The 12,885-nt window shown below is 36.0% G+C and overlaps 1 protein-coding gene across 1 annotated transcript; it reads right to left on the bottom strand.

Annotated features, from left to right (window-relative positions):
* Positions 1-211: 211 nt before the first annotated feature.
* Pa1 (PTIP binding protein Pa1) lies at positions 212-11,928 on the bottom strand. The gene is made up of 3 exons (XM_089244645.1): positions 11,608-11,928; positions 2,415-2,503; positions 212-410 (listed from the first exon to the last, which is right to left on the bottom strand). The coding sequence occupies exons 1-3, from the start codon at positions 11,883-11,885 to the stop codon at positions 301-303; spliced, it is 477 nt and encodes a 158-aa protein (XP_089100771.1). The 5' UTR covers positions 11,886-11,928; the 3' UTR covers positions 212-300.
* Positions 11,929-12,885: the final 957 nt, after the last annotated feature.

The raw sequence follows: 12,885 nt of genomic DNA, 5'->3' as shown, positions 1-12,885 counted from the left end.
TTATTATGAGTGAGCATATATATGCTTGCGCACACACGCACACCTACCTGTAAATTATCAACATACGAGAAATGCTGCAAACCTCAATGGATTTTATAAAAAGTGATTAAAAATGAGCAGTGATTAATGAAATGAGGTAAAGTAGATATTGAAAAATGAATAAAATGAGATTAAGTAAAATGAGGAATACAAAAACCCAATTTAACAAAACTTGTTTTAATAATTTCTTTTATTTAATTAAAGAAAGAAGAAATAAAAATGATATGTTTGAATTCACCATATTGTCCGATGCCAAGGATCTCATTTTTTGAATTTAATATTGTCTTGCTGTTCCAGCTCATCTAGTTTTTTAAACCTTTCAATGTCAAACATGACTTTATCCATACTTGCAACCCTTTTGGTAGAAGAAGCTATATTATGTGAAAGAAAAACAAAAGAAATGTGGATTGACTTGTGAACAATCAAGTGAACAAAATTTGCATGAATTATTAAAAGATAATATAATTATATAATTATACTTCAAAACATCTAATTCATACAGTAGAAAGTCTGCAACCTGCAACCAATTTTTCAAAAATATTGCACAATTGCACAGTTCTATTTTACATAATTTAATTTATTTATTTTTTAATATTATGGTAGGAAATAGAAAAACTGCAGGGTTAACCTATGTCAGTGTTTCCTAACCTGTGGTCCATGGACCCCTGGGAGGGGTCTGTGAGTAGTTTATAAGGGGTCCAAGGGATCATTTTCATTTATTACCATTGCAATGGATGACACATTTTGCACTATGAAATTGTAATTTATTCAAAATTTTTATGTGACACAAATTATAAAAATACAACAATACACTTTGCATTTTATTGGAGGGTAATGTCAAAATTGTTCTTCTGAAGTTATGGGGGGGGGTGGTTTGCAAAGTATTAGTCTCTACTACAAGGGGTCCACATCATCAAAAAGGTAGGAAAACACTGCCCTATGTTATGTTTCTTGATTTAAAAACACAAAAAAAGAAAGTTAAACACATTCTCTCACTAAAACACTTCAACCCGCAAACAAATATTTGATTTGATTTACAATCATAAAACAGAGAAAATGCTAAAAGCATAGGTCCTTGAAGCAGACAATGACTGAGTACTGCATTTGCCCTTGTAAGTAAAACTATTTAATATACATATTCTCCACACAATACACCGAACAGTACAATGCCAATTGGTTTTTATACATGAATCAATAGTGTGGGAATGTAAGAAAAATGAGAGATCACTGTAATTTATACAAGTAAGTCTTGAGGAAAAAACTAAACTTTCAACTGGAGATGCCAATAAATTACCTTATGAACCTCAGAAGTCTGATCATTTTATCATAGTTACTTAATGACAAGAACTACCCCATTCACTTAATATTTTAACTTCTGATAATGATGGCATGCCCCAGAATGGCAATGTAAAATTATATTTGCCTAAAACTGTGAAAAAGTGGTTGAAAGAGTCATCATTCAAATACTTGGGTTACCATCCACCAAAACCCCTTTTAAATCCAATCAATAACCAATAGAACTTGTCACAGAGATGTCTGAAGAGTCATTTGATTTCTGAATCAACTGAGGATATTGGTGTAACATTGATGCAAACCTAGCTGAAAATGAGTATTGAGATATCACATAATCTCATGAAATAATGCATGATGAACATGTTTTTTAATTGATAAAAACTGTTTTTTCGGGTTCAAAGACCGTCGTCCGTTTGAGTTAGTTCTCAACGTTTCCCCAACACTAGTGGTTGGCATCATCAGGAGAATTGATAAAGTTTTCCGGAGTCTCAGGTTGTATTTATGCACATAAGTGGCTTGAACTACACTATTGTTTTGCGATTGGTCAGTTGATTCTATGGCTGGCAGCGTATTGTAAACAGTTGTTATGCTGGTAGAACCTGATTGGCCGAGAGATGTGGAGTTATCTGATTGGCTGTTGTCGTCATTCTGTTGCTGGATCTGTTGCTTGAAGGGGAAGGTTCTTGTTCTTCTGAGAGCTGGTGTGCAGGATCTGCTCAATTTCAAAGAAGATTTCAGCATATTTATGAGTGTTATGTGCTTGACAAGCTGTGATCTTTCGAATCAGAAGTAAGAATTACAAGCATGTGAAGTGTAACATTTGTAATAATTTTTGTGAGTCTGCCTTCTCTTTGTGGAGACATTTATTTGTCTTTCATTCACGCCTCAAAGTTGGAAAACCAACTTCAGCCGACTTCACCACTGCCTGTAACGATTGCAGCCAGAAACCTCTCAAAACACCATCAGAATAATTAATTAGTATGTCTGTCTTTAAAAAGATAACAATAAACCTTTGATGATGAAACTCAAAGCAATAAAAAAAAAATTTCAGTTTTTGGCTAACACAGAAGACAAATATTGACCTGGAGTTTGACGTCGACGTGGGGTGATCTTTGCTGTTGTGGGTTTTGCAGGAAGATCCTCTTCAAAATCAAACTCATTTGGCTCTTCCCTGACAAATGATAGAAAAATATACATGAGATAAATTTCAATTAAAATAAATTTTTGTAATAAAATTCTCAAAAATAAGGTACTCTCAAAGTGTGATCTAATCACAAATTTCAATATCGCATAGTAGTATTGGGATCAATGATATTTATCATGATTGCCATTATTCCTGATTATCACTATTCACAAATATAAACTTTTAGGCCGAAAAAATTCACATTTCTTTTGCTATTATGGCAACCTGGGATTTGTCAACCCGCTTCTCAATGTGTTTATTAGGTTTTTTTTCCCCATAAATTTTTTTATTGTGATGCCCATAGCCATGGAGAGTAAGATGTAATGTTTTTAATGTCCTATGTCAAAATGGTAGGGCAGGACTTGTCAAATCAAAAAAGAAATTACATTAGGTTTAATTAGATTAAACAAGGCAATTTTTTTTTAGGAGCCAAAAAAAAATTTTCCCCTGAGAAGAAAGACTAAAATAATTTTGTTTAGAGTTTTCCAAGATTTGGAGAACATTTCCCATGTTGGTGGAATAGAACAGTGTTTCTCAACTGCCAGGGTCCTGACATAATCCCCCATGAGGCAGCAGGGCCCCCTAGGCTGACATCTTTGGTGGGACTCTCTATAGAAAATTTATAGCAGGAAAAACAATGACGAGAACCATCTCAGGTCTCCAGATCGGAGCCCTGTCAGCTCTACCTTTGTGAGGGAAGGGTCATGGTCAAGCCCTTGGTAGAAAGTTTTTTTTCTGTCTGGCAAAATAAACAAATAGTACTGAGCCACCAATCATTATTTTAATAGGTGCCAATATCATTACTACATATTACATTGCATAATTTGCCAATTTTTATTTAAGAAGGCTCACAGACAGAATAACTGTTCCACTCACAATTTCATGATACTTTGGTTTTACTTGTAATATTGACAAAATTATAGTCTGCAGACCAAGAAAGAATATCATTATATTCAGAGATTTATCCTTATATTGAATATTTTTTAGCTAGATTTCACTGTAGACCTATACAGTATGTTTGCCAACTGATACTAAACTTCACATGCACCTCGTCCATATTCCTCTGTAGAATTTCTAATGAGCTAGTGCATGTTAGAATGTGCATGTACATGTTGTGAATCTTACATGAAGTTTGTTTGTGTAATGCTTGTTATGTACAGTGCTGCTATCTGCCATAAATTTTTCTAACTATGAATGAAGCGTAATTATTGTATCGTTTCACAACTGCTATGATTTGGCATACATAATCTAATCGCCATACTTCCATCTCATGCCTCTGACTCGAAAATTGCTTAAAACTGATTATGTTAGCCTATATGGCTTTAAGCAGAGGTGCACAACCTTCTCAGACTATGAGCAAAATATGCAAAATGGCTACTACTCATGGGAGTACAAACTGGTGTACTTATCATATTGTGTGGATTTATACTTTTTGATAGGGACACCTTTCTTGGGCTGGGTGCCCGTATAATGGTACACGGCTGTGCACCCCTGACTAAAGCCCTGCTTGCACCGGTTTGGTAATTTATTATTAATTAAATTTTAAGTCGTCAAGTACTTTAGAATGTGTGCTAGCATCAAGGGCTGTTCACACAGGTTTAGTTGTTAAGCAACTTAGTGGTCAAGTAGAATAGAGTCCAGCCTATTTTTTCGATTAAGTAGGCACTAAGTGCATGCACCAGTAGGCATCAGGATTGGTAGTTTTTGGCGCATGACAGTTTTTGATGGAGGGTTTTAGACATGACAGTTCAAACTGCCTAAACCTTAAATATTTCTTTTCAATATAAAAATTCTCATTGGAAATGCACACATTAATTGCATGTACATAAAGTGACTATGTTATACTATACAAAGAATACTTAATATGACTGTAAAATAATTTTGTACTCTCTACAGAATTATTTTGGACAATATGTTTTTTTTTACGTATAAAATATGCAATTTGAATAGAGCATAGCATAAAAGCTGAAGGAAAACTGGAACTATTTGATATTCAATTCTCAGCGTGATTCTTGACCTTCAAAAATTTCTTCAACTGCTTATATATGTATATAGATATAAACATCTAAAGGACTTTTTAGTCCTACAATTCAGCATTTTGATTGCTAGATATATTCTAATGTTATACACAATAAGTCTTGTTTTAAGTATCATGTGATTATCTAGATAATTTAATAACAAAAAACAGCATTTCATGTGTTATAAAAGAACTTTTTAAACAGCTATTTATTATAAAAAGGGTACAGCAGATGTTTAGCATTGCTGGCTTGTTTTTGATGCTTAACAAATCCCCTGTATCTTATTCTTAGTGCAAAAGTAAGAAAGATTCAGTTATGGTACATTTATTAGCATTTATATAATGCAATAGTTTTACAATTGTAGCTGTATCTAACTGGCAAAACAATACTTTGGGTATCAAGTCCTGCCAACTCTGCCTTGATTGAAAATACTCTTTAAAACTTTGGAGTTATACAATTCGAACTAATAAATTTTTATGTGAGAATAAATGAGTTTAATAGTGTGTTAACAGATGCTATGCAAGAATTTTTATATGAGATAAAATTTTGGGCGGATCAGAAAATTTAAAATATCAAAATAGATATTTTTCTCAATTATAATTCAAAATATAAAATACTTCAATCTACATAAAAGTAAGTGTTCTGTTATTTAGCATATCCATCAGATAAAAAAACTATTTGACAACATTGGTAATAGGTTTTTGATTGCTTTAATATATACTGAGTTGGTTTCTGAAATCAAATACCTAACTCTAATTAACTCTAACTCTACCTATTACACATATTTTTAAATAAACAGGCTCTATTTCGCTTAGTCAATTGAACAAAGGTAATCAGTTCAGTAGTTCAGATAAAATGGGCCATAAAATTATATATTATCCTTTCTAGACTCTTTTTACGTTGAAAAATTCAAAATTGTAAATTATAATTAATATTTTGTTTCAATTATGGAAAATGAACCAATTTTTAAAAATAAAATGTTATAATATGCAAAAAAGTTAGTTTTTCATCATGTTACATACCAATTGTGTTCAAAACATAATCCAAAGTATTCATTTAGGTTTTTGCTGGTTTAAACCAGTTTTTGACAAGTGTCATGTCAAAAAGCCAACTCTGGACAACGCGGCTTCATATTATCTAATGAACCTTTACTACTTCATTACTTACGTTGGGACAGACTTAAGAGCGCTTTGACTTAACAGTAGTTTAACTACTTAATCACTTACCACACGTAAATGTCTCTTTGGAGTTTTGTTTCTACTAATGTTATTATACTATGTTTGTTTCATTAAAATAACGGCTTTTGACAAAGAATGATTATTTTATATGCTGTGGATACTTATACAAAGACAGACGTTTATTTGGTGTATGGCAGAACAAGAAGTGACGTCACTTCTGTGTGTCCAATCTACAAATACAACACCACAACAGGCAAAATGCCCAGCGAGGTGGCTGAGAAAAACATGCCCATAACAAATATGGATGTCATATATTTCAAAAATCTGACAGTGCAAGCACATTGGTGACAAGTGGATGAGGAAACAGCATTACCCAAGTTGATAGAGGGTGTAACTAGCAATACAAAATTTGATAGTTAAAATCTTACACGCAACACTAGTTTCTTTTTTCATCTCTCCTAAGTTTGTCCTTGTGATCCCCCCCCCCCCCCCTACTTACATCTTTGACCTTTTTTGGATGATTACTGATTTGTAATTTATTTCACTTGTATGAATTCAAAGTTAATATTAGGGGTTCAGTCATCCCTGGAGGACTCGTCTTGACTCGCATGGCCCTCAAAAGGGTGAGGCCAACTGGGCTCAGAATGATTCACATCTTTAATTTTTTTAACACTATAAATTCACTATAGAGGAAGCCTGCCAAAGGTCCTTGCCTAGAGGCCCAACTGCAGATTGTGGGGGAGGGACACATATAGCACGAGCCTTCATGACAATTGATTTATTTTTAATAACTTATACAGTCGGCCCACCCCCCCCCCCCCTGTATTCGCAGTTTTTTTCCTTTATTGGAATTTTTTTTTCAACTCTCAAAAATCGTCATTCATGCGTTTTGTTTACAAAATTTTAGTTGTGCATATTTAAAATGGCTCGCTAATGACATTACTGTCATCACCAGAGCCGTGGCAGCCCCCAAGAGAGAAACAGTCCTGTTGGGTTGGATTAACTTTTTGCCACAATGTGCACTAAAGAATACAACCACTTCTACAGAGTAAATTGAAGAGACTATAAAAGACATTGTCACGTTAGCGAAACAGGTGGGTGGAGAAGGGTTCAATGATATGGATATAGAGGAAGTCAAACAGCTAAATTAATAGCAATTCAGAGGTGTTGACCGAGGAGGAATTAATGCAGGTTGACTGCTCCTGAAACTGAAGCGGTACCAGATGAAGATCAAGATAAAGAAGTAGAAGACAGGTTCACCATGAGTAACATAGCAGAAAGGCTTCGCACGTTCAAATCAGCAATGGATTATTTTCATGGCACAGATCCCCATATGGTACACTTCACATTTAGAAAAATTGGTAGAGGAAGCCTTGCCATCATATTACAACATACTTGATCATATGAAGAAGACACGACAAACAGAAATCACAAAGTTCTTTCAGAAAACATCGCCAACAATTGCTGCACCCTCTTTTACATTTCGTTCTATCCTCTACGTCACCCTGCTCTTTCCCATGATGTTCAATAAACGAGATATACAAGAAGAAAACTATGGTTTCGGTTATTTGCGAATTTCTTGTATTCGCGGTCACCCCCGGAACGTAACCCCCGCGAATACGGGGGGCCAACTGTATTCAGTGGTGAAGGGATATAATGTGCTTGTTGCGTGAGGTGGAGAATCAGTGAGCAAAGCAGGCACACCCCACCTGCGCAAGCCGTCATTAAAAAAAAAAAGTTAAATTGCATGTGCCCATTGTAATATAGATGCAATAATTATTTGTTTATGTTCTATGGCAAGCTTGCACACATAAACTAAGCCTGAGACTTTATCAAATCTGCTGTACATCAAATAGGCCTAACCGTCTAGTGTCATGGGTCTCTAAAAGATACAGCAAGGAGCATGACATCTGCTGTACAGCAAATAAATGTCCGACTCCGTATAAGTATCTTCTGCCTATTTCATACAGGGCTATAATGCACCACCAGCAGCAGTGCACCACTAGGAACATACAGAATAAGGGGCGAATCAAGAGCTCGCTGTTGGGATGGGTGAGTTTACAAATTTCTAAAAAAATTAGTCTCAGAATGGGGGTGACCACAGTATCCCACATTTTGTCTCGAATTTTCCGTGCTAGTCCCGGTTTTGTTTTTTTTCTTCATCCCAACTTTTTTGAAAAATCCCCGGTTTTACCTGCTTTTTAGTCAAAGTTTTCTTGAATTATCACATTTTGCTTGGGGGGGGGGGGGAGACAACAGCTGTATTTTAATAAGTGAAAGATATCAACATGATTCATCATCGTGACAGAAACAATATTAAATAAAAAAGACCACAGTCAACTACACATGCACCTCGTCTACCTATAGAACCTCTAACACAGCGATTCTCAACCTATATTGACTCACGAAACTCTTTTTAGTTTTTAATTTCTATGGAAGAGCCCCGGAGGTGTAACATATCCATAGAACCCCTGGGAGTAAAGGTCCGAATAATGGGTCTCTAAATGTAATTTGTCAATATCCTTTCAAATATTTTTAAATCATAGATATTATTTAAGTTTCTTTCATTAGCGATTGATGTGTGTCGATCAGTTGTCTAAATCTGATTGAAAATTCAAATTTTGATTGAACATATGCTGTAATGAAAAATTATGTAAATTTTCTTGTTCTATGATGATTGGTTCCGGCGGTTCAGCAGGGGCAGAATATTGTTCCTTTATACCGCTAGTGTGCTGTAATCTTTGCTCTTGTTCTCTGGTTTTCATTCACATTTAGCCCCAAGTGCCTTAGGGCATTCGTCCCCAGTTGAAACCAGATACGTCCCGATGTCATGATGCTGTAATCTCTAAAATATGTTTACTGTTCATTCATCCAGATGTCAAGTAGTTTGATAGTGGAGATCCATCGGCTACTGATCTGGCATGAGATGATTGCTCCGGGAAGACACAAATTGTAGAGTGAATTCAGGGGCATGCTTGGGTTGACGATTGCATGGTCCGCGTGTCATCAGACACGTGAAAAAGGATTTTGATTGCGTGCAGGGTTGGGTCTTTGTCAGGACAGCGATGAAAAGTGAAAAAAAAATTAAATGATTGCAGAAGTTAAAAAATGGTTTTAAATATTTCACCTTTGTTCAGAAGTTAGGATTCTCAGAACCTGCTTCATGAAAGTACAAGTTCAAATTTTTAATTCTTTTGATTTTTGCCGTGACGGTTTTTCCCATGGTTTTTCTCACTATGGCAAAAAACTTGCCGATTCTGATTACGTCAGTTACCTAACTTCATTGGTGTTGTGCATATCTTCTAATGGAATTATTTCATAGCAGATTCTCAGGTCTCTTTGATCAGAGGAGCGAGTGTACGTATCAGCATGAGAAGGTGAAGTGGTAAACGTGAACTCCCTGATGTAACGCATCTGTTGATGCAGGAAGGAGGACTATTTTCCCGACAGAACGTCATAAATTAGTGAGATAATTTATAAATGCGATGTTTTTGCTAAGACTCTAACACTAAAGGCTTTAAAATATTGAATCTGAAACAAATTTAGGAACAGCTTTGGTATAAGGGTCACGCCAAATTGGTGACTTTTTTCCGACGATAAGTTGCCATCATTGGCGCGCTCTGGTTTGTTCTTGTTCTGCTGAGTTGTCGTTGTTCCAGAATGTTCGTAGAATTCTGCCAGTCGGTGGCGCTGACTGTTGTTTTTCCGTGTTCTTAGCGTCCCAGCGCGTCTTTCAAAAGGGTTTTCATGGGTTTTACTGCCATTTTCAAACTGGTTTTCTTTTTTTTCAATTCTATCCTCTCTATTTTTTTCTTCCAAATGACGTCACTTAATAGCCGCAGTGTTTTGAAAAACCGTTGGGATAGTAGTTCATATTTTCTCTTCCTTCCGTATATATGATGTAGTGTGTGTGTCGGATTAATTGGAATTATTTTGGATATCTTTTCCCTCAGGTTGTACCTTTAATATTTTCCAATATTTATTCTTTTCTACATGCAGGATGCCCCTCATCCTTTTTATTTTATTCCGTTGATTATTTATAAGAACCCGGATTCTCGGAAAGAGAGTCCGGGTTTTAATTTATAATAAATAGAATATTTTTATTTATACAACAGGACCGTTGTTTATTCACAACGGTCCGGGTTTTATTTAAACCCTGATTCATTTTTTTTTTATCCAGTTTTATTTTTTAAACACTCCTCAGCTTATTTTTGTTTATGCAATTTGTTTTTACTGTTTTCTATGCTGGCGACTTTTTTTTTTTCTGGCGCACATAGTGTCTGGCGGCTTTTTCTCGGGCCGTCTGACATATTTGGTGCCGGAAAACAAAGTCGCCAAAAATCGCCAACCTGTCCCTTATACCAAAGCTGTTCCGAAATTTAAATTGAAAGTTGTAAATGCTCTGTGGATTTTAATTGTTGGAATAAAAATAGATCTAACGGAAAAAATTACTTGCATTTACTTGTTATCTGCATGTGATTCTTTTAAAGATGCTAAACAAACCGTAGATACAAAAATTAATGTTGCAAAGAAGCGTCTTTAAAAAAAACAAAAACAAATTTACTGATTTATTTTTTTCGAGTGGCCACAGAGCTGGGAAGTGTGCAGAGCCCCAAGAGCTCGGCAGAGCACTGGTTGAGAACCACTGCTCTACTGCTCTAATGAATTGGTACATATTGGAATGCATGTGTGTACTTCGATGTAGTTTGTTTCTGTGTAATGCTGCCATCTAATTTCCAAACTATGAAAGAAATGTAACGAGTGAATATTTGCACCTTGTAGGAATGTTGCTGTCTGTGGCAAAAGTATGAAAGACTGAATACCAAGCAGAGGTGTGAAGAATCTGAAATAAAATCCACATCCCTCTAATGAGAATCCAAACACCAATCTCTTGCAGTCTGGGTGAGTGCTCTACCCTTAACAGCTACAGAAGACTGATATTTTCTCCCGTTGATGTGAGGAGTTGGTGGTTTTATTCCCTGCAGAGGCACATGAATTTTCTTTCTTTCATACTTTTTTTTGCTGTGGTGGTAGTGAAGTGGTCATAGTAACGGACATGCATCGGGGGACCCAGGTTTCAACCCCGCCATCACCACTGTTATGTTCAACTGAAGTTGATTTTATGTGGTTTTTAACTGTGGTTTTGGGCACAAATGCGAGAGAGAATGTTGATCTTCCTGTTAAAAAGTCTCACAACAAAGAGCAACATAAGAAGAATTAAACAGAAACAAACTTCACGATACATACAAGCAGATTTTGGGATGTACCAATTCATTAGAAACTCTGTAAAGGAATGTGTACAAGGTGCATGTACAGTTAAGTATTAGTAGTCTTTCATACATTGCATGCACAGTGGAGACTACTACTAAACCAAACATGCACCTCGTCCATATTCCTCTGCGAAACTTCTAACGAGTTGGTACATGTTGGAGTGCATGTATTGAACCTTCTGCGAAGTTTGTTTCCGTGTAATGTTTGTTATGTGTGGTGCTGCCACCTGCCATCAATTTTTCTAACTACGAATGAAGTGTAATGATTGAATAATCGTATTCGTATCATTAGGCCTATTGCTCTCGGTACTTACGTATCGAACGGCGAGACTTTTTAATGGGAGATCGGCTCACATTTCTGCCTCGAAATTAGCAACCACAGAAAACCAACTTTAGCCGAACACCACTGTGACGACCGGGTTCAAACCCAGGTCCTCGCGAGCACAGTAGAGACTGACATAGTTTTTATCTACAAACAATATTGCCAGCCATATAGTATAATCAATTTTGAGCATTTTTCAAGAATAGCTTTGGCGACAATGTCCACCGTATAGGATACTGCCAAACTACGATTGGTATTCGTTGTCCCGGCGAAGCTTTTTCTTGTGGTTAATTTATGACCTTACTCTTTATCGTCATCATCTTCTTCTTGAGATTTCCGATCGCCACACTCCGGCTCGTTGGCTGGCAAACTTGGCGATCTCCGTCCTGGACATTGCCATTCAATATCTAACACTCCTACAGTATCTAAAGTTTGATATAATTCGATGATTTCGGATGGAGAGGGTTCCCACACGTCTCCGGTAGTGATCTCGTCATCACTGCAATTGACGCACCAGTTGTCTTCACCGTTCGTTCCTTTTGACGCCGGTTCCACGCCATCCATAATATCAACGGACTTCATTTGTGTGTAGGACCATTGTAAACAAAGAAAGAAAAATCAAAACAAATCATTAGGACGGCTTCACTTACTTGGACTTTTCGTACATACAAACTGAAAAGATCGAAAATAAAAAATTTCGAATTCATAACCGATCAAAACACAACACTGAAAAATATTTTCTTTGTTGATTTGCCATATAATATTTTTTCTAATCTTTCAAAAGTAAAAGGAAAATACCGGTATAATAAAAATATATCGTTTTTTTCAAAGAAGCTTACTTACTTTATTTCTTCAAGATGTACAGAAAACTGGATGTTGTGAAGATATTTATTATTTTAGATTTGATTTTTTTAGGAGAGGAAAAACTAATTTCTGCCTCTACCGAGAGTCGAACCCGGGTCCCTCGATTGCCGGACGAGTGCTCTGACAATTAGAGCTACAGAGGAGATGGAGGTTTTTTTTTCGCTAGAGCGTATAAAGCCGAACAGAACCGTGCAATGGACAGCCGGAGTATTTTCCGAATATTTGTATTGCCGAACGGAATATTTTCTGTATACCTTGCATTAACAAGTGAAGAGAGACATCATGTCATATATATATAGTCATCTGGTGGCTTGTGAGCTATTAGCTGATCGTGTCCATAGCACGGTTCCGTTTGGCATATATACGCTCTAGTGAAGGAAAACCTCTATCTCCTCACTCGTCCGGCAATCGAGGGACCCGGGTTCGACTCTCGGTGGTGATGAGTTTTTCCTTCCTTAAAAAATCAACATCTCAAATAATAAATATCTTCACAACATCCAGTTTTCTGTATATCTTGCATTTATTTCTTATCTTCATCCTGGTTGTAGACATACACAATTTGCATTTTTGTATCTACTATTTTGATTTCAACACTTTCAAATGTCCAATATAAATAAAATTATATATAAGTACATTTTAATTCACTTTTTCATCACTTGACCACACAACTAACAATAAATCCGGGACATTGCCGTTTCTTTTTCCGTATTCCTGTCCT

This window comes from Pholcus phalangioides, unplaced genomic scaffold (genome assembly GCF_987345545.1).
Source record: "Pholcus phalangioides strain wild (caught in Gottingen) unplaced genomic scaffold, Ppha-v1.0 ptg000015l_1, whole genome shotgun sequence".
In the NCBI taxonomy this organism is placed as follows: Eukaryota; Metazoa; Arthropoda; class Arachnida; order Araneae; family Pholcidae; genus Pholcus; species Pholcus phalangioides.
The sequence above is the reverse complement of the archived record's forward strand: the minus strand, read 5'-3'. Positions and strand labels throughout refer to the sequence as shown.